Consider the following 23,283-nt stretch of genomic DNA (forward strand, 5'->3'; position numbering starts at 1 on the left):
TCTCACTCCTCTGCCACATTCACGCCCACACCAGCAGATTGAGCCGTCCCGCAACACACAAGACAACATCGGGTGGGTTTGTAGTGATGTGCTAATTACGGAACCCTGTAAAATTGTGCGTTTCTCGTTACATAAAAATACAAACATTATATAATTTTTTAACGACTACAGTACGAAGCAGCGATACAGGAAAGGCTTAGTGATCAAACGGCCGGATTCAGGGTAGCATAGGAAGCTTCGTAGGTCCTCTTCCTTAGCGATTTATTTTGCGTGTCACACCTGAACATTTTCTTGTGCTTTTATTGTTTTTTTTTGTGTGTGTGTGTGTTTTCTTGTGTTTTTCTTGTGTTTTTATCGTTTTAATGTCGATATAGTTTTCATCAGGAGCTTACAAGAGGAGACTGAGGAGTAATATGCCGAATAAATCGCTTAGGAGAAGGTGTCACGTAGCTTCCAGAGCCACTTACAATACAGCCCAAATTTCCATCGAATATCACTCTAATCCAGTCTTAAACCCCCTTGAACCGGTTTGTGTTTTATTCTTGCTGCCTCCAGACGATTTTATTCAGCTGAGGAGAGATTTTTGGAGCTGGAGGGGTTAGAAACAGTCTACATTAACCCTTTCCCAGGTAGGTATAGATTTCGATGATCCGTTCCCCCTAAGATGAATAAAATCGTCTGAAGGCAGCTTGAAGGGACGATTTATGCGTCACCTGATCCAAGGGGTTACTAGGTATGAAAACAACGTAAACAAAAGACAAAGTACAAGGGCGATGGCGGTAAATGAACAGGTAATTCACACACCTGCAAGTTTTGGGTACACCTGACGACAACACCTAATTTGACCATCATACCTGGCCGTCCTAATTATCGTACACCTTTCTTTTTTCCCAGGTATTATCGTACACTTTCTTTCCCATGCTGATCGAGGAAATAAAGGTCAAAGTCAGAGTTAATATAATAGGCTTTTCGAACTTTTCTTTTTCTATAGGAGAGGTGACCAAGCGTTTTAAGTTTGCACATGATTATTTTGTCGACAATTCCATACCAATATACTGCTTCAGCCATCGATACTAGTGTTGTTATTAGTGTGCGTTGGTGGACATTGATTATTCTGCTCGTTAGCCGGCAAGTAACAAATATTAGCATAATTGGGTTAGTCAAAATCGCAATGCTTTATTAATTTTTTGTCGCTGTGAGTAATGTCGCTTTTACCTCCAGATGTAACACTACGCTTACTAAATTGTCTGCTGTCATTATTATTATTATTGTTATTATTATTATTATTATTATTATTAAACTGCTACCTGTTTCAACCCACCGTGTACCACAGATTGGTGTCCCCTGTTGTATATACCTTTCATTACTTAACCCTTTGACTACCAGGTGCAGTACAAGACAGTTAGGTAATTTTGTAACACCCCCCTGTACTTTGTAATTTGTAATAATGTACACTCATCTTACATTCTATATTTGCACGACTCCCCACTACAGGAAATATTATGTACACCAACTGGTAATATGAAAAAAAAAGAATCTATATATTTTTTGGATTATTATATACACACTGCAAACGTAGAAATAAAGAGGATATTTTGGGAGCAAATTTACTCTTTCAGCAAGTGATTTTTATTATTATTATTATTATTTATTGACTTCCTTTATTTTTATCCCTGCTATCTCTTTATTTTATTTAGCTAAGATTTTTTCGTAATTAAAAGGCTACGTAGGGCGAAGGAGAGGGTTGTGGTGGGGTTACATAGAGCCTTTATAAACCCCATTAATATTTCTATGTCAAAAGCTGAATAAAATCGTCTGGTGGTTGCAAGATTAATACGCCATTGATTTGAAGGGCTTTATATGCCTCCAGACGATTTTATTCAGCTGTGGGAGTGAAGGGGTTAATGAAGGCTGTTTCTAACCCCCCCAGTTCGGGAAAAAATCGTCAGGAATGAAAATAAAAATCTGGAAATAACATTAGATACGTCCTCGCACTGAAGGGGTTCATTAGATTTTGTTTCTCTGTATCTAATAATGTCATGTAGTAAAGAGGTATTATTATTATTATTATTATTATTATTATCTTTTACTTCTTCTTGCTGCTGCTGTTGTTGTTGTTGTTATTATTAGGCTATTATTATTATTATTATTATTATTATTTTACTATTATTATTATTATTATTATTATTATTATTATTATTAACCTCTTCAGTTCGAAGAATTTTCTTAATTTTGAATGATATGTCTCGAGGTAGCAAGAATAAAGTGAGGAAGTCATCGTAGGGAAGGGGTTAACGGGAAGGTAATACAGACCTTTGTGTTGTAATACTGTATTCACGTTACACACACACACACACACACACACATTAATATTTATCTTTTTTTTTCTTTTTTTTTATGCTAGGAAGAAGGAACCAAAGGCCATGAGCCCGCAGTAACAGTTCCCTCCAAGAGAAAAACAAAATACAATATAGAGCAAATTCAAATGTAAGCTTCAGTGTGTTTTAATATCCATGTAAATATATCTGTTATGTGAGCATGTGCAGACTTACAACACACACACACACACACACACACACACACACACACACACACACACACTCACTCACCCACTCACTCCGCCTCAATCTCCATCACCATCGTCCCCACATCAATACCCTTCTTCTCCAGCCCATTCTCCACCCCATGATGGTGATGAAGATGGTGGTGATGGTGGTGGTGGTGATCATGCTGCTCCCTGGCAATCTCCTCCACCCCACTCACATCCGCCCCATCCATCATGATCCCCATTCCGTCTTCCTCCCCATGACCCGCCCCATTCGTCAGGCCGATGCAGAGGCGCCCGTCGACGTGGCCATTCTGCACAGGATTCTTGTAGTAGCGTGCGCAGAACTCGGTCATGCGCCCCATTGCCTCGCGCAGGTGTTTCTCCGGCACCGTCAACACAATGCGCACGTAGTTGGGGTAGTCAAAACACTGAAAAAAAAAAAAAAAAAAATCAATCAATCAATAAAAAAGTTAGGGGGGGGGGCCATTTTGAGGTGAGATATATTGTCAAAGTACTGCAAGAAAAATTGAAAAGGTCAGGGGTGGCCATATTGAAGTTAGCTGTAGAATTTTGGAGCACTGCAAGAAAAAAAAAAAAAAAAAAAGATTAGTGGGGACCATTTTAAGGCGAGAAATATAACGTCAAAACACTGGAAAGAAATTAAAAAAAAAAAAAAGTTGGGAATCCATTTTCAGGTGAGGTTTGGATGGGCTCTCTTTGGGGGTGATAATTTCGAAGTGCTGAAGGATAATCAAAAGGGGTTAAAGAGTAATTTGAAGTCTTAAATTCGGATGTGGTATTGGAGAGGGACGCCTTCTCGTGGTGGCACTGATATAACCACGCGGCTCCTCTGCCCGGCTAAATAGTAGGAACGTCCCTCAACTCCCTTCCCGTTCCGTGAAAGGAGGATGTTGAGTTGCAGGTGGATGTTGAGTTGCAGGAATAGGATGTTGAGTTGCAGGAATAGGATGTTGAGTTGCAGGAATAGGATGTTGAAAGGTCCTAGTAATTACAGGATTAGTGAAGGGATTAAGGGAGGATAAAAAATTGACTTAAGGATTTATTTATGAGGTACTACTTGTCTGTTTTTCTTTCTTTTTTTTCGTTTTTTTCCTGTCAGACGATTTTTCTCGTCGATGTGAAAACCCCCTGAGGTCTGAGGGATAAAAAGAACACTCGATATGATGGATTACAGAAGGTTATTTTTGAGGTTCCGTTTAGGTTCAGTTACATTATAGAACAGCCCTCTGAAAATTGACTTCTTTTTAATATGGTCTTGATGCTAACGAGTGTGGGAATGATGGAAGCAGGTACGGGGTTAGAGTAGGTCTGGGAGTGATTAATATACGCCGGAGACAGGTAAATACAGGTGAGAGAGAGAGAGAGAGAGAGAGAGAGAGAGAGAGGGAGGAATTGGAAATGTGGAGTTGACAGGCTGAGTTGAGTGAGATTAAGTTTGGTTGATTGAGATTAGGTTAAGTTAGATTAGGTGAGGATAAGTTAGGTTTGTTTTTATTTATTTTGGTCAGGTAGGGTTAGATTTGTTAGTTAGAAAGCCTCCTAAGCATGTGAGACTACGGCTACTAGAGTAAAAGTTTATTCATCCGTCCACCATTCGTCCCAAACTAACCTAACTAAACCCATCCTATCCTAATCCAACCTAACTCAACCTAACCTAACCCACTTCATCCTAACCTAACCTACCCAGACCTCATCTAACCTACATTGACCAGCCTTCGTGCCCCTACATCACTCTCGTTTCCGTCAGTAGCTCTCTCTTCTGCCTAAACCGCCTCTGTAACTTTTCCAATTTAGTCCTCACTCACTATCTTGACCCATATCTCGTCCTTTACTACTTCCGCCGCTCGTGATGCTACTCTTCCTCCTCAGTTATTCTTTTTTTCGCTTTTCCTTTTCCTTCCCCTTTTGTCTTCCGTTCTTCCTTCCTTCTCCCCGCCTTTCCCCATCCTCTCTCTTCCTCACCTTCCATTCTGTCTCTCTCTCTCCCTTCCTTCTCCGTCTTTCATCCCCTCCTTCTCCTTATCTCTCATATCACATTCTTATCTCTCTTCCTTCCTTCCCCCTCTCTTTCCCCATCCTCTCCCTTTCTCCCCTCCTTTCCGTCTCCTCCGTCCTCCTCCCCCTCTAACCCCTCCTCCCTCTCTCTCTCTCTCTCTCTCTCTCTCTCTCTCTCTCTCTCTCTCTCTCTCTCTCTCTCTCTCTCTCCATCCTCTCCTTCTCTCTTCCCGCTCTGTCTAGCCCTCTCATAATCCTTCTCCATTCTCATCCTTTCTCACCCCTTATCCCCATCCCTCCCCTCTTTCTCCCTCTGTCTGCCCTCCCCCCTGTCCTAATCACCCCGCGCCCCTGCTAATAGCCCAATTATCCACCTCGCCTAGCCCAGAGTAATTATAGGCACAGAACACAACACACGAGGAGAAAAGTGGCTCTTGATTGGGAGTAGATGGAGTGGTGGAGGGGAAGGGGGAGGGGAGAGAGGGGGAGATGAGGTGGGGGGAAGGAAGGATGTGGGGAGAGGAAGAGGAAATGGAGGGAGGAGGAGGAGAGTGAGAAGGGGAAGGAGTGATTGTGGTCGGGGGAGATGGAGGGAGAGAGTAAGAGTGGAAATGGTGGGGAGAGATGGAAAAGGAGGACGAGAGGTAAGAAGAGGGGAGAGGAATGGGTAGGGGAGGGTTGAGGCTGATTGTGATAGAGGTCGAGGAAAGTGGAAGGGGAAGAAGCAAAGGGGGGAGGGAAAGGGAAGGGGAGGGGTAGAGGTAGATGTGATTGAGGCTGAGGAATGGGGAAGCATAGGAGTGGATGTGATGGCAGGGGAAATAAGGAGTGAGGGAAGGGGAAGGGGAAGGGGAAGGGGAAGGGGACGATGTAGTGAGGGGAGAGAGAAGAGGAAGAAGGATAAATGAACCCTGAACAACATCACAACAACAACAACAACAGAAATAGCAACAGTAACAACAGTACCATCGTCATCAGCTAGTTTTTCCTTGCTTCTTTGCTGGGGATAAAAAAAATTAATACTCTAATGATGAGACCTTGAGCTGCCAGGTGTGTTTCCGCGTGTTTTGCCTACCTGGACAGCTAATTAGTATGCAGGTGAGTGTAAGAGGAAAATATTGGCCTTCCTCAAACAAGTAGAAATATTCCTCCCATTTACCTTTCAGAGCTTAGTCAAATCGATGGATACATGATTTCTATTTTATTTCATCATATTATTGGGAGATATTAACCTCTTCATTACTATTACTTACGGCATGTTTATATTCTTCCCTTCTCCTGGTAGTTGTGTTCAGCCTAAGATGGACTATTTAGAACTGGGGGTTTAGATACAGCCTGTCTTCAGTCTTCAGTGCAAGATGTCTCCCAGAAAAATGAGTAAAATGTGATGATTGGAATACTTAAATGAAGAGTTATAAGCAGTGTTTTGTTAAGTGTACCTCCCCCCACAAACCCCCCCTCCCCAGACGATCAACACACTGAACTTAGTATATATTTATAAAGCTTTATCTTGATCGCTGTTCTTAATTTTGACAACTAACATAAATATCAAACCAAATTTTCTTACACTCGTAACCTTCAAAGCTTTTTACGAAACTTGGCCAGATTTCCCCTAAGACTTTTTTGTTGATTATTCGGAGGTCCCACAGGTAGCAAGATTTAATTCAGTGGTTCTCAAACTTTTTGGTATCATTACCCCCGGCAGTGCTGTGATAGATCACCATTACCCCCTACCCCATTCCTCTTCAGTTATGTGAAGTTAAAGGAAAGAAAAATATTGGAAAGCTTAATTTTTAATGCATTTTATATGTACGAATTTAATTTTACGTAAGAAATAAAGAATTGTACGAATTTAATTTTACGTAAGAAATAAAGAATTTAGACATTATTCCTTTGACAAAAAAATAAAATTAAAGCATCGTTCCTTATATTAGAAATAGGAGTTAAAGCATTATTTCGTTGGTAATTATTAGAAAATTGACATTATTGCTGCATTATTAATGGGAAACATGTATATTATTTGTCCTTTAATAAAATATCAATACGAGGGTCTGCAGAGGACAGTGCACATCACATATCAGCATCTGCGTCTTTCAGCTGGTTCCTGGCTTTGATTTTGATACAAAATAAAGGATAATTATGATAAATATTAGTTTAATTAGTTTTGTATTATTCATTTATTTATTCATTTATTTATTATTATTAATATTTATCAATTTACTCCAAAGAACTATTACTTTTAGAAAGTGCCTCGTTACCCCTCAGAAACGGCTTCATTACCCCCACGGGGGTAATTACCCCCAGTTTGGGAACCACTGATTTAATTAATTCTTTACCTGACAATGATTTTCCTCTAATTAGTTAACCTGTAATGCTGACGGATGAAATTAGGTGAAAGTTAATCTGTGTTTGAAAAAATGTGGGTATATGGATAGATATTTTAAAGAAGTGCTGTTGGTTTAGTGGTTGGAATGCGCTCATGAAGTTTATTTATTTATTAATTTATTTATTTATTGTATGAGACATGGCCATACAAACAACCTAACTAACCTGCACACACACACACACACACACACACACACACACACACACACACACACACACACACACACACACACACACACACACACACACACACACACACACACACACACACACACACACACACACACAAACTACTGGAGAGAACGCGAGGGGGGGAGAGGGTTACTAATACACACGTGAACCGTGAGCCCACATTCTCTGCAGTTACGGAAGCTCCCTAACACCTTTTCCTAAGCGATTTATTTTTTTTTACACCTTACTGTCCTGCGTTACATAAATCCATACGATATTGCCATACCCTGCAAAAGGAAAGTAAAGAAGGCAGTCAACCAGTCACATCCAAAAATAAATCACTAAGGAAGAGGTGTTAGGGCTGCACTCACCTTCCCTGGCAGACAAAATACCGACTCCTCCGAAATCATCTTCTCCACAAATTCGAGGTCATTCTTGAAGGAGGGGAACTTGTCCATGTCGATGCCGATCTGGGGAAGTAGCGTGTTTTAATAATAATAATAATAATAATAATAATAATAGTGATAGTAGTAGTAGTAGTAGTAGTAGTAATAGTATGTAGTAGTAGTGGTCATCATAATCATCATCATCACCACCACCACCTTTTTCACCATCATCATCATCATCATCATCACCACCACCACCACCACCACCACCACCACCACCACCACCACCACCACCACCACCACCACCACCTTTCACCATCATCATCATCATCGTCAGTATAACCGCAGTCATTACTTCCTATACCATGACAAAAGACAATCGAATTGGCAATTGACCTTAAATAATAACCATAAATTACTCAGTTATTTTGAGGTAATCGATACAGGGTACAAATTAGGCAGGTAGGTAGGTAAGTAGGTTGGTAGGTAGGCAGGTAGGTAGATATGTAGGTAGGTAGACTGTTAGGGAAGTAGATAGGTAGGTAGGTTGGTATGAAAATAGGTAGATAGGTAAGTAGGTAGGTAGATAGTTATGAAGCAGGTGTAATTAGGCAGGTAGATAGGTGGACAGGTAAGTAGGTAGGTAGATAAGTGAGTTAGGTAAATAGGGTGGGATAGACAGGTACATAGATAGGTAGGGATGTAGGTAGGTAGGTAGGTAGAAAGGTGGGTAGGGAAGCAGGTAGGTAGGTAGGTAGGTAAGTAGATGGGTAGGCAGGGATGTAGGTAGATTGGCAGGTAAGTTCATATGAGCTCCAGAGTGAGGGGAAAATTGATAGGTTAAATCCATATTGAGAGAGAGAGAGAGAGAGAGAGAGAGAGAGAGAGAGAGAATAACTAATGATCTGGCTGAAGGGAAAGGGTGGAAAAGGGTGTGGGTGGAGGGTGGAGGATGTAGAGGTGAAGGAAGAGAGGAAAGATGAAAAAACAAAAATATAGCTGACTTAAGATGATTCGTAAGCCATTTTGTTACACACACACACACACACACACACTGTTTACTCGTGTACTTACAGACCTACCTTCGCAGTACCTCTCTCTCTCTCTCTCTCTCTCTCTCTCTCTCTCTCTCTCTCTCTCTCACGCAATCATTCTTAGTGCCCCTCGCCCCATCCTCACTCTCTCTCTCCCTCCATCAGTCCAGTTCTCCTCAATTTCCATTTATTTTCTCACGTGTCTCTCTCGCTCTCCATCACGCAGTTTGTCGTCCCTCGCTCTCTTTATCTTTCACTCTCTTTCTCTTTTTTCACCGTCTCTTTTTGATGAATTATGTCGCCTTTTTCGTCTTTGTCAGTCTCTACATACATACATACATACACATACGTACATAGATACCTTCATACATGTATACATACATACATTTAGATGCATGTATTTATTTTTGGTGATACCCATTCTGCACACACACACACACACACACACACACACACACACACACACACACACACACACACACACACACACACACACACACACACACACACACACACACACACACACACACACACACACACACACACACACACAGTCGTCTCCTGCCTGAAGGGGGTGAGGCAGAGCTAAGGCAAACACAGAAAGCTTAGGTCATGCTGCCGTGTCACCTGCCTCACCCCTGCCTGCCTGCCTGCCTTACCCTTGCCTCACCCTGCTCTTCCTGCCTGGACCATCTCTCAACCCTTCCTCACTGCTTCTCTTCCTTCCTCTTTCAGACTTACTCTGTTCTCAGCTGTTTTTCCTGCCTCACCTCTTCCTCCTACCCTCCCTGCCTACCTGCCTACCTACCTACCTACCTTACCCCTACACAGTACCTGCCTACCTACCTTTCCCCTCTCTCTGCCTCATCCACCTACCTCACCCATACCCTGCCTGCCTCACTCTACCCTCTGCCTCACCTACTCCTGCCTGGTTTTCCTCCTCTTCTCCTGTGCGTTACCTGGAATTTCTGAGGAACAGGTGGGTTAGGAGAGAGCCCACTGAATCTCTGTCTAACACACACCCCTAGCTCAGCCAATCACCGTCTCGCTGTATTTTTTTTGGGGGGGTCCCTCCTCCTCCTCCTCCTCTTCCTCCTCCTCCTTCTCCTTCTCCTCCTTCAATACCCTTAGCTCCCTCCCTCCCTCCCTCCCGTCCTTTCCTCCAGCATCCCATTTTCTTTATCCTTTTCCTCTCCCTCTCCTCCACCCCCTCTTCCCCTTTCCCCTTCCCCACTCCTCCATCCCTCCCCCTGTCTACTCTCCCTCCCCCCTCTCCTTCCATCCCTCTTCCCATCAGCTGATCACGTGGGTAGCCTGTGTGTGTGTGTGTGTGTGTGTGTGTGTGTGTGTGTGTGTGTGTGTGTGTATGTGTGTGTGTGAAGACGTCTCCAAGGTCATGCACACAAGAAAAGCGACATCGTACATTTAGTTTATTGAGTACCCAGTTTGTTTACAGTTGACACGTTGCTATGGTGACTCTTTGGTTTACTGTTTACATCTTGCTTTGGTTGGGCTGCCCTTAATCTGGGACGCCAGTGCAATGTCTCTGAGTGCCCCTACCTGTATCTATCTTGAATCCCCTTACCGTCTCCCCCCACTCCCCCACCTTCCCCCATCTCTCTTGGTTAGTTTCTCTCTGCTCCTTCCCTCCCTCTCTCCCTATTCTGTTCTTCTCTCCCATTGTACCTCCTCACCTCTCTCCTCTTCCTCCATCTCTCCCTTTACCCTCCTCTCTCCTCCCTCCTCCTTCCCTTCCCTCTCCATCCCACACTCACCTCCCTATCCCTGCCCTTTCCTTCTTACCTCAGTTCCTTCCCCTTTCTCCCTTACTGCCCCTTCCTTCCCCTCCCCTCCACTCTTTAATTTCCCCTTCCCTCCCCTCCCCTTCCCAGTCACTCCATATATCAAGCGAATGAGGAGAGGGGGGGAGGAGAGGATAAGAGGGGAGGGGGAAGAATAGTTTCAGTAGGGGGGTTGGGAGGGGGGTAAGCGGGGTATGGTGTGGGAGTGTAAAAGTCACTATACCACCATACCAGTGTTCGGGGTGTGGAATGGTGTAGTGTGGGTGGTATTAGCAGGGTGTGGTGTGAATATAGTGACGTATGAGCAATATACCATCACACCACTGCCAAAAAATACCACCACGTCACTACCATACCAAACCATCCCACCATACCATCGCACATCATCGCCACACCACACCGTCCCACCAGTGCACCTTCTTGCTACCACACCACACCATACCCCATCTCCAAGCTCTATACCATTACGACATTACTGTCACACCACACCCCAACTCTGTCACCCTGCACACCCACTCCACACACATCACACCACATCACACCACACACCACACCACATCACACCACACCACACCACACCACACCACACCACACCACACCACACCACACCACACCACACCACACCACACCACACCACACCACACCACACACACACAGCACATCACACTCGTTACTCACCATCATGTACATAGCTCCTTGCGGCATGATGGGGGTAAGACCTGGGATTGCACTGACGGCGGCGTAGCTGATGCGAGCGTGGTTCTGAGGGGGGGAAAGAACACCATTAGAAGAGAATAGCTGAAGGGAAAGAACACTGAGAATAACAAGGGAAAGAACAAGAATAACTGAAGGGAAAAAACACTGAAAATAACTCAAGGGAAAGAACACAATTATATTACAGGAGAATAACTACTACTACTTCTACTACTACTACAACTGCTACTACTACTACCTCTACTACTACCTCTACTACTTTTCAGTTTCTTGACGTATTTCTTCATCCGATTCATTCCACCACCAGACGATTTTACTCAGGGGTTTGGCGTCTCGTAGTGAAGGAGTTAAGGAAGGCTCGATCTAAGCTGAATAAAATCGTCTGGAGAGAGAGAGAGAGAGAGAGAGAGAGAGAGAGAGAGAGAGAGAATAAATTATTTAAAAAAAAGTAGTGATGGAATTAACGTGGGTAATATTCAGCCATTCGCCCACTTAAATACTCGTGATAAGTCTGGCGAAGAGAGAAAATTGAGTTATCTTTAATTCTCTCTCTCATGCAAAAAAGACTGAGTGCCCGTCTCACTCATTCGCTCACTAATTTCTCTCTCTCTCTCTCTCTCTCTCTCTCTCTCTCTCTCTCTCTCTCTCTCTCTCTCTCACACACACACACACACACACACACACACACACACACACACACACACACACACACACACACACACACACACACACACACACGACTGCCGTATGAACAAAGTTTTAGTAGTTTGGTACAGGGTTTTTGGAGGACCGTCTGTAATTAGATGAGAGAGAGAGAGAGAGAGAGAGAGAGAGAGAGAGAGAGAGAGGAGGTGTAAAGATGAAAATAAGAACAGCAAACTCTAAACACTTCATTTCCAACACTTCAGGCCACATATATAGACCTTAAACACTTCATTTCCAACACTTCAGGCCACATTTATAGACCTTAAACACTTCATTTCCAACACTTCAGGCCACATTTATAGACCTTAAACACTTCATTTCCAACACTTCAGGCCACATTTATAGACCTTAAACACTTCATTTCCAACACTTCAGGCCACATTTATAGACCTTAAACACTTCATTTCCAGCACTTCAGGCCACATTTATAGACCTTAAACACTTCATTTCCAACACTTCAGGCCACATTTATAGACCTTAAACACTTCATTTCCAACACTTCAGGCCACATTTATAGACCTTAAACACTTCATTTCCAACACTTCAGGCTACATTTATAGACCTTAAACACTTCATTTCCAACACTTCAGGCCACATATATAGACCTTAAACACTTCATTTCCAACACTTCAGGCCACATATATAGACCTTAAACACTTCATTTCCAACACTTCAGGCCACATATATAGACCTTAAACACTTCATTTCCAACACTTCAGGCCACATATATAGACCTTAAACACTTCATTTCCAACACTTCAGGCCACATTTATAGACCTTAAACACTTCATTTCCAACACTTCAGGCTACATTTATAGACCTTAAACACTTCATTTCCAATACTTCAGGCCACATTTATAGACCTTAAACACTTCATTTCCAACACTTCAGGCCACATTTATAGACCTTAAACACTTCATTTCCAACACTTCAGGCCACATATATAGACCTTAAACACTTCATTTCCAACACTTCAGGCCACATTTATAGACCTTAAACACTTCATTTCCAACACTTCAGGCCACATATATAGACCTTAAACACTTCATTTCCAACACTTCAGGCCACATTTATAGACCTTAAACACTTCATTTCCAACACTTCAGGCCACATTTATAGACCTTAAACACTTCATTTCCAACACTTCAGGCCACATTTATAGACCTTAAACACTTCATTTCCAACACTTCAGGCCACATTTATAGACCTTAAACACTTCATTTCCAACACTTCAGGCCACATTTATAGACCTTAAACACTTCATTTCCAACACTTCAGGCCACATTTATAGACCTTAAACACTTCATTTCCAACACTTCAGGCCACATTTATAGACCTTAAACACTTCATTTCCAACACTTCAGGCCACATTTATAGACCTTAAACACTTCATTTCCAACACTTCAGGCCACATTTATAGACCTTAAACACTTCATTTCCAACACTTCAGGCCACATTTATAGACCTTAAACACTTCATTTCCAACACTTCAGGCCACATTTATAGACCTTAAACACTTCATTTCCAACACTTCAGGCCACATTTATAGACCTTAAACACTTCATTTCCAACACTTCAGGCCACATTTATAGACCTTAAACACTTCATTTCCAACACTTCAGGCCACATTTATAGACCTTAAACACTTCATTTCCAACACTTCCACCACTTCCACCCTTCACTTGCAGATCATAGACACTTCATTTCCTACACTTCCACCACTTCCACCCTTCACTTGCAGATCTTAGGCAACTCGTTTCCTTAGATGCTTTCTTCAGACGCAAATACACCTTTTAAGATGGTGTTTATCGTCATATAATTTTGTCTTATGAAATTTCGAGTACTAAAAATAAAAAGTAAAAAAAAAAATAAATGAAAAAAAATAATAAAAAAAATAATGAAATAAAAATGAAAATAAAGCTAAAAAAAAATAATGAAATCAGTATCATCTCTTCTGTCACAAGCCTGGCCATATACCACAGTGCCTCGTCCGGGTTTCTGAATGCCAAGTGTGGGAAGGAGAGAGAGGCCTTTTTCTCTTTCTTTCTTTTTTTTTATGTGTACGTGACCTTAATATGTTTTGGAGGCATCCTGTAATAATCTGGTATTATATATGACGGCAAAGAATTGGTATTATCGGAAGGGTCATTGTGTGTGTGTGTGTGTGTGTGTGTGTGTGTGTGTGTGAATTCTTGTCAGCTCGGGATAATTCTCTTTCATTTTAGCGGTTTATTTTACACACACACACACACACACACACACACACACACACACACACCGCTCGCTGGTGCAGTGGTAACGTTCCCGCTTGCCAACTGGTAGACGGGAGTTCGTGCCTCGCTCAGGTTGCGAAAAAGTTTCACTGACGAAGTGGGTGGTTACTGTCCCCCTTGAGCAAGGGGACGGGTGTGTGCGTGTGTGAAGGTCACAGCCTTGCCCTTAGATCGGACTATATGAGCTCTCAGCTCCCTTCCGGGAGGGTAAATGCTGACGATCACGACCATCAAGTGATCAAGTGATCCTGACCGAACCGGTGAATTACACACACTCATTCATACCTTCACGCTCAGTTTTCATATAGTCTTGTCTGTCGTACGCACTCTGCATTGTGGGATGCAGGCTAATCTCATCCATCAGTTGCAGGTGTTTAGGCAAGATGTGGTTTGGTGTGGTTAGGTTAGGTTAGGTCAAGTAAGATCTAGGTTAGGTTACATTTGATTTGGGTTAGGTCAGATTTGTATTGGCTTAGGTTTGGGCAGCTTTGGGTTAGGTTAGGTTAGGTTTGATTAGGTTAGGTTAGATTTAATTAAGTTTACGTCAGGTTTGGTTAGTTAAGGATCGTGTGAAAGTAGGGGCTTGTTCACACCTTGGCGTCCTCAGTTTTAGTTATTCATTGTTCTGGTGTCGGCCATTCACCTTACTATACTCCTTTTATCTTAACTTGGCCCTGAGTTTTGTCCTTTTGCAGGTAATTTCACGTAGTTCGGTGGCAGACTAACAATACTACTGCTCTACTACGTCCTTTCTTTAGCACTTTTTCGCGACTAGCATCATATTCTGGTGTTGATATCTTGTTACAGCTCAAAGATTTGGAGATAGCAAGTTGAGGTCATATTAGGGTAAAAGGGGTATACGCGTGTGGTCATTTGGGTGATTGGTGGGTGGGCGGAGGGTAGGTGGGCGGGGGGGAGGCGTGGGCTGACCTGCATCACAATAAGGTATACTCTTAAGCCCTAGGACGACCAGGAAGAAGGAGGAGGAGGAGGAAGGAGAAGAAGAAAAAGAGGAAGGAGGAGGAGGAGGAGAAAGGAGAAGAAAAAGGAGGAGAGAGGGTAAAGGAGGCGTGTGTGATGATTATGGTACGCCTGGCAGGGAAGTGGCTATGGGCGGGAGGGTATCGGCATCTGTTATTCTTATCTCCCTTTTTTTCTTTCTCTCTCTCTCTCTCTCTCTCTTGGAATCCTTATGACACTGATGATTTGATCAATACTTTTTTCTCACCCTGTTACAGTTGACATCATTGTTCTTCGAAATATATTGGATTTTTTTTTTTTCTGGTTGTGTAAGCGTTCCAGTATTCACGTTGGCCTGGTAGATGTCGTAACAGCTCGTCCTCAGTGATTTATTTTGAGCTTTTATTTATTTACTTTTTTTTTTTAATTAGGAGGCAGCTTTTGTTTGATAATAAAGGATATAATTGGATTTCATGTTGTGCACGCGTTCCATTTATCTCGTGGGCTTGGGTGACCGTTAACGCCTTGTCCTTTGCGATTTGTTTTTAATACTGCGTCCTTGGCTATTTATTTTTAACACTGCGTCCTTAGCGATTTATTTTTAACACCGTGTCCTCGGCGATTCATTTTTAACACCGCGTCCTTAGCGATTTATTTTTAACCTCTGTCCGTAGCTATTTAACCGCGTCCTTAGCAATTTATTTTTAACACTGCCTCCTTAGCGATTTATTGTTAACACTGCGTCCTTAGCGATTAATTTTTAACACCGCGTCCTTAGCGATTTGTTAACACTGCATCCTGAGATATTTATTTTTAACACCGCGTCCTTAGCGATTTATTGTTAACACTGCGTCCTTAGCGATTCATTTTTAACACTGCGTCCTTAGCGATTTATTTTTTAACTCTGCGTCCTTAGCGATTTATTGTTAAAACTACGTCCTTAGCGATTTATTGTTAACACTGCGTCCTTAGCGATTTATTCTAAACACCACGTCCTTAGCGATTTATTTTTAACACTGCGTCCTTAGCGATTTATTTTTAACACTGCGTCCTTAGCGATTTATTTTTAACACTGCGTCCTTAGCGATATATTTTTAACACCACGTCCTTAGCGATTTATTTTTAACACCACGTCCTTAGCGATTTATTGTTAACTGCGTCCTTAGCGATTTATTTTTAACACTGCGTCCATAGCAATTTATTTTCAACACTCAGTCCTTAGTGATTTAACACTGCATCCTTAGCGATTTATTTTTAACACTGCGTCCTTAGCGATTTACTTTTAACACTGCATCCTTAGCGATTTATTTTAACACTGCATCCTTAGCGATTTATTTTTAACACTGCGTCCTTAGCGATTTATTTTAACACTGTCCTTAGCGATTTTTTTTTAACACTGCGTTCTTAGCGATTCATTTTTAACACTGCGCTTTACTGTTGTCATGTATTCAAGTCAGAAATATGTAACTAACGGCCAAGAGCAGAAATGAAGCTTAATATGCAAAATAAATCGCCAAGAAACACGTCCACAAACTTTCTCATGATCCATTTTTTTTTTTTACCTCTTCAGTACGAGTATGACCTATTTTGTTATTGCGACTATTACATGTTTTTATCCTGCATTCAGTGAGAGTTCGCAATCAGTTAGCTACAATTTCCACTAACTCCTTCATGTACAATTATTGCTTTCTACACGAGGAGCCTACACGCCATCCACCCGGGAACTGAACTCCCTCATATTTCTCTGCATTTAGTCGTGGTAAGGATTCCGACCCTAGCGAAGCGCTGTTTACCTCAAACGGGTGCCGATCTTTACACGGTGCATATACGGTACGGTACAGGACGACCCCCACAGAGAAGTAACTTTCCTTAGGTCGACAGGTCTGCATGGACAAACTGGAGTTAAGCAAGAACACTAGGTAGCGCTGGGATATATTTTCGTGTGTGTGTGTGTGTGTGTGTGTGTGTGTGTTAACAGTATAACTTTAATACTTTTGATACGTTGGTGGAAGGGTTGAGAGCCAGGCAAGGATGAAGCAATTCGAATCTAAGAACAGTAGGTAAAAGTTCAAGGTCACAGAACAACGCCAGATAATTATGTAGGGCGCGTGTGTTCAGTGAGTGTTTCTTCCTTTCATTAGTGTTGCCATTAGACGACTTTATTCACCTCTAGAGAAGTTTTATGACGAAAGAAAATAAACTAATCTCATGTTGGTAGAACCCATAATCCTTTCAGGGTAGCAGTGTATTTTTACGTCATTCTTGTTATCCCCAGACGATTTTATTTACTTCAGGGATGACTTTAAAGCAGGGAGGGTTAGATATACTGTAGTCCTTATTAACCCTTTCACTCCAAGTCCTCTCCCTTACAGCCAAGAAGAATCGTCTGAGACAGCAAAACAAAAGCAAGATATCCTACTGCACACCAAGACCAACAAAATCGTCTGGTTCTTGTTGTTGAGTAACCCCTCTCTGTCTGGCCGAGCAGATTCATGAACTAGTATGAAGTATGAAAGTAATATGAGGAAGAATGAGACAAGGAGGAGGAGGAGGAGGAGGATCACAATGAGGGGTAGAGTTTTAAAAAATCGTCAGAAGGTACCAAGAATAAACTGAAGTAGGACGTGATGGTACTGCAGGGGATGGATGGAAGTCATATCCAGTGCCTAGTAACAGAGGTGGGGTCTGGTGCGCCTCCCTGCCCGGCCAATCACGGCACAGCAACCCATCCCCAGCGACCAATGGCGGACCGACATTCAAAACCCGTCCTGCCTTGGGTGTGCCATTATTTAAATCGTCCCCCCAATTTAGCAACGACTCTGTGTCTTTCCCTTCACCGTTATATAAATCTTACTGGTTTTTTAGTTAATATTAATCGTGTGTTTATTATACTAGGGTAAATTCTGATAATCGTTTTCCCCAATTTTGCAACGAGTGTCTAAAGCACGGTATGTTTCCCTTCACGGTTACATAAATCTTGCTTTACTTGATAATGTACTTTTATTATTTTTTCTTAAAGTACTATTGTTGACTCTTAATAAATTCCTTTAAACAGTTTCTACCTATCAACCACTGCCTGCATAACACATTTTCTTTCTCCTCACCGTCACATAAATCTTACTACGTTCTTGGGCTATTCCTTTTTTTTTTTTTTTCTATCAGCTGTTGCCATTGACTAATTCTGATAACCGACATCCGATTGAGCAACCAGTGGCTTATATTCCTTGGCTGGTATTCTCTTTGGTTATGGAAGCTCCCTGTCACCTCTTCCTAAGCGATTTATTGTAGGATATGGCTGGTTAATATCATTTTCTTTCTTTTTTTTTAACATTATCTATGGAGAGTATGGCGATATTTGAATTATGGAACAATACGACAGTAAGGTTTCAAGCAAAATAAGTCGCATAGAAACAAGTGGTAGGGAGCTTCCTAAACCGAGAAGAATGCGGGCCCTTGTCTTCAACGTCATAAAATCTTTCCGAGTTACGAAAAGAAAATTCACGTACGGATTACGGAGAGTCATGGGTAAAAATTCGCCAAATATTTCACTTTATTTTATTCATTGGCTAATATTCCGAGGCTGAGAGAGGCTTGATATGTTTTTCATTTTTTTTTTTTTTTTTTTTTTATGATGCGTCAGGGAGGAAAGTGACGTAACTCTAGATTTACTTTCTCCTTTTTCTTTTACATTCTTTTCTCTTTCCAGCGTTTCGTTTTCTCTGCTACATTTTTCTTAACATTTCTTACGCAGTTCTAAAATTGTTCTCCCTATTTCTTGCCCTCATACTTTTGTTTCATCCTGTTTCACACTTTTCTTTCTCTTTTACTTAGGATGTTATTTTTTTTCTTTTTACATTTACTTCGTCTCCTATGTTCCTTGCTTTTTCCTTCTCTCTCTCTCTCTCTCTCTCATTTACATTCCGTCTCCTGTTTCTACCCTCCTACATTTTCCTCCTCTCACGTTTTCTTTTACTTGTGTCTGAATTCAAGGTATAACTCGTGAAATTTTGCGAGTTAGTGCTGTCGTGAGTAAGTTGTGCAGATCAAGAGCAGATTAAGGGCATGTGAGAGGGAGATCAAGCATTTCATAGCACACCCAGGATCCTACGAATCACTTAGCAATATTTAAATGGAATGGGGTTAAGTAGGAACAGAAAACGAGAGCTGTGACCACCGAAGAGGTTAGTGGGGCCAGTATTAACACTCGGGCACTTAACTCTCTCCTAGTTGAATAAAATCGTCTGGTCTTAGCTGTGGTAGTGCTAGAGTTGTTCCGACAAAGAGAGGGTAATGGTGTCAAGAGGAAATACTTTAACACTGATAGAAACAAATTTGGTGTGGAATTTATATGCTAACACCTACGCACCACATTTTTTTTTTTATGCCATTTCAGACGATTTCATTCAGTTTGGAAGATTTGTAGGGTTCTGAGGGTGCCTAGATAAACTCCTTTGCTGTGAGGAATGTCTTGGAAGCTGAAGAAAATCGTCCATTGGTTGTAAGAATAAATTAAGCATCATCTGAAGGAGTAACTAAGAAGAAACGTAAAGAAAATGTCATCTGAAGTAAAGGAGAAACTAATGCAAAACAGTGTAATGGGTGTAGTAGTAAAGGACGATGGTAAAGTGAGCTGTATCAGTCGTAGTTTTTATTATAATAGTTTCTAGTCTCCTTTATTGAAGTGGGCGTTAAAGTGATCTAATTCCTCTTAAATGTGCCAACTGTGACTACATGCAGCCAATTAGACTTCACTCCATTAAGCCACATCATTAGCGTATTGGATTCACCTCTCTCTCTCTCTCTCTCTCTCTCTCTCTCTCTCTCTCTCTCTCTCTCTCACGTACAGTCATAAGAAAAAGTATCGTTACCCCAGGAATGTTCGATGCTAAACGAACGTTAGCTGAGCTATGTGGGCGGGTCCTTGTGGTGTTCGCCCCTCCCCTATCTAGTGTTGCCATATCACAATCCCATTACAAGAGTTGGAATAATGAGCAAGAATGAGTCAAATGGCGGGGAAATATATAGGACGTGTTTGCGTTATCCTCAGCGCCCCGCCGGAGATTGATAATGAATCTTGGCAGGTTTATTATTTTCCTACTATTCAACACTTATTATCTATAGAATACAACAAATAAATTATTTCGGAAGGTATTAAATCTATAGGCATCGACTTTTTATTTTAATGATAGTCTAGCAGGGGTTCACGATTTCATTTGTTTGCTTTAGATGGGTGGTTTATATGCTTCAAATGGATGCTTCAGACGTCTTGAGGCTGTTTTGGACGCAGGGGGTGGGTATACAAAATATTAAACCAATGACACTGAAAATGTATTATTATTTTCCTTCTACTCAACATTTATTATATGTAGAAAGCAATACATATAATTATTACACTGAAATTTACTAACTTGGCTTGTATCGGCTGTAGTACTATCATACGTCTGGCATGGGTGCACATACTCATTGCCCGTCTGCATGTGTGTTGCCGACTTTAGACCGTTCGGTTATATTTTTATTTAATGAATTCGGTGCCGGATAATAAAGTGTTTTGTCTCTATGCACAGAGGCCAGACGATTTAATTAGTTTTTATTACCTCTAGCACAAACTCTAAAATCTGTCTCACATAACCGACATTGACGAGTTTGAGGTACAAATATTCCTGTCCCGTCATTCCACAACACTTCGTCGTTGTGTCATAGTGCGTACCTCTGAAGGGTAACGATAGTTTTTCTTATGACTGTAGTTTTATAGAGATACTTTTATATACCCAGTCGAGACCACAGACAAGGTAAACCTGTGTCTGTTGAATCCACTCACAGACAATTATATTATCATTTATTACATTATTTGACTCACAGTAATTACTATGTCTTTCATCGATCTTAATTGTCTTGATAGTGTAGAGAACGAACAGTATGGGTGGATAATTGCAAAATAATTGAGGTAATTTTAAGGAGCACAAAGTAATGAGATTCTCTATCAACTTTTCACGCCACAAAATGAATTGATTGCAAGTGGAATTCCTAATGACCTCTCAGCATTTAATTCTCTCTTACTGTTATCCCAGCATTGCACTAATGGGCCTAATTTCTTTACACTAATTTCCTCCACGTGACACCTGTAGGAAAGGTATAGGAAGAGGGAAGAGGAAGAATAAAAAATGGGGACTAAGAGGAAAGGGGAAGCGTAGGTCCGAGGGCTATCAAGAGTACCCTACATTGTATAAGGTAGAGGAAGGAATGAGAAATAAGAGGAAAGTGGGAAGGATAAAAAAAGGGGGAAGAGGAATAGAGGGGGAAGGATGAGTAAGGGGAGGAGAGAAAAGGGAGACTTGGGGAGAGTGAGAAAGGGAGGGAGAGGACGAAAGGGAAAGAGGGAGGGTGAGGGGGAATGGGGAGAGAGGAGGAAAGAGATAAAGGATGAAAAGAATGAGGAAGAGGAAGACACTGAATAAAAGGGGGAAAAGAAACAACAGGAAAAAAAGAGAGAGGTGGAGGGAGGTTAAAAGATTGGGAGAAAAAGAAAGCGAGGAGGAAGGTAAGAAAGAAAAGGAAGAAAGAAACTGGAGAGAGAGAGAGAGAGAGAGAGAGAGAGAGAATGTCCTTGCGTGGCCAGTCCTTCATCAAGCACGTCAGGTGTCCTTTGCAGATTAATTAGGCCTTACCTGTTCTCCTGGCAGGTAAACACTCCATCCCTAACCTAGCCCAATCTATCCTTACTTAACCTAGCTTAGCCGTGTTCAGCCTAATTTAACCTAACCCATCCTAACCTAACCTAACCAAACCCAGCCTAGCCTAACCTATCCTAACATGACCTAATTCAAGCTAAGATTATCTATTTTACCCCAGCCTAACCTTACCTAACCTAACCCAACCTCTCCCAACAACATAACCAAACTGACCATCTTAACCCGACCTAACCTAACCAAATCTAACCCAACTTTTCTAGCTCAACTTAGCCACTTCACCCGCCTTTTTCCTTCCTGTCTCAATTTCTTCCTAACGTACCCACTTCCCTTTGAAGATTATCTTAAGTCCTTTATATCCTGAATTAACCTAACCTAACCTAGCTTGATCAGAGTTAATCGTTTGGTGTCGGATTAGTAGTAGTAGTAGTAGTAGTAGTAGTTAGTAGTAGTAGAAGTGATGGTGGTGGTGGGGTAGTAGTAATAGCAGTAGTAGTAGCTGTAGTGATGGTGGTGGTGGCAGTAGTAGTATAGTAGTATTAGTAGTAGTAGCAGTAGTAGTAGTAGTAGTTGTTGTTTGTTGTTGTTGTTGTCTCAAGTTTATCTAAAACGTAAACCCAGTGGACTGCAGGATGAAGTTGCACCAGTCCAGCAGTCCACCATCCTCCTTTCGGCGGATAGGGAGGGAGTTGAGGGACGCATGTAGAACCGGCAAATGATAGGGAGCACCAGTGGCTTAGTGGTTACTGTACTCGCCTTTCTACCTGCCAAACCTTAATGAGCATCTTACCTGTATTTCGTTGATGGTGTCCGTGAAGAACGACTTAGGTGTGTTCTCTAGTATGGTAGGAAGGGCGCCCTGGACGATGGTGTTGGCTCCAATGATACGTTGGCTGAGGGAGTGAAGGCCGTGGCGCACCTGTGGGAGACGCAGGAGGAGGTGGTTTAGGAGGTACAGAAATTACACGCGCCTCTCTGCCTTAATGAAGTGATCCGGACTTGATGTTGAGAGAGAGAGACTTTTCTTTCCTCTTTCCTCTTCTTTCCCCAGTCCATTTCATGCCTTTCTTTCTCTCTCACTTGTATCCTATTCTCCTCTCTTCCTCTTTCCATCCTCTGCCTCTATCCCTCCCTCCCTCCCTCCTCTCTCCGTTTCTCTTCCCCTTTTCTCTCTCTCTCTCTCTCTCTCTCTCTCTCTCTCTCTCTCTCTCTCTCTCTCTCTCCCCTCGCCCCCTCTCTTATCTCCCCCTGTCCTAGTTGTCAGTCCACCCAATCTTGCCCTCCCTTCCCTCCCTCCTTTTCCTCCTTTCCTCTCCCTCCCCCTCTCTCTTTCCCTTCCTCCCTTTTCCCTCGCCCTTCTTTTCTTCCATCTCTCCGCTTCACTCATTACCTCTTGCTCAAACAATCCCTGTCACATACATAAATCCACCTTCCTGTTTCTCTTCCCCTCTCCCTGTTCCTCTTCCCTTCCTCTCTCTTGCCCTTTCTCCCTGACCCTCCATCTTTCCCTCTTCTCTCCCTCACCCTCCCTCTCTCTCTCCTCCCCTTACCTCCTGGTCAAACACTCCTCCCCTGTCGCATATGGCTATCCACCCCAGCCTCC

At 42.2% G+C, this 23,283-nt stretch overlaps 1 protein-coding gene across 1 annotated transcript in view; it reads right to left on the reverse strand.

Moving 5' to 3' along the window:
* Positions 1–2,613: 2,613 nt before the first annotated feature.
* Tat (Tyrosine aminotransferase) overlaps positions 2,614–23,283 on the reverse strand; it is a 96,096-nt gene continuing 75,426 nt past the window's right edge. Inside the window, exons 6-10 of the mRNA XM_080268029.1 lie at positions 23,231–23,283; positions 22,471–22,599; positions 11,021–11,104; positions 7,492–7,590; positions 2,614–2,976 (exon numbers count right to left, since the gene is read on the reverse strand). The exon at positions 23,231–23,283 is cut by the window's right edge and continues 100 nt beyond it. Of these exons, the coding sequence (XP_080124155.1) occupies positions 2,614–2,976; positions 7,492–7,590; positions 11,021–11,104; positions 22,471–22,599; positions 23,231–23,283 (728 nt within the window). The remainder of the gene's footprint in view (positions 2,977–7,491; positions 7,591–11,020; positions 11,105–22,470; positions 22,600–23,230) is intronic.

The sequence above is a fragment of the Coenobita brevimanus genome, chromosome 26 (genome assembly GCF_032717465.1).
Source record: "Coenobita brevimanus isolate Jiangsu-jjx chromosome 26, ASM3271746v2, whole genome shotgun sequence".
NCBI lineage: Eukaryota > Metazoa > Arthropoda > Malacostraca > Decapoda > Coenobitidae > Coenobita > Coenobita brevimanus.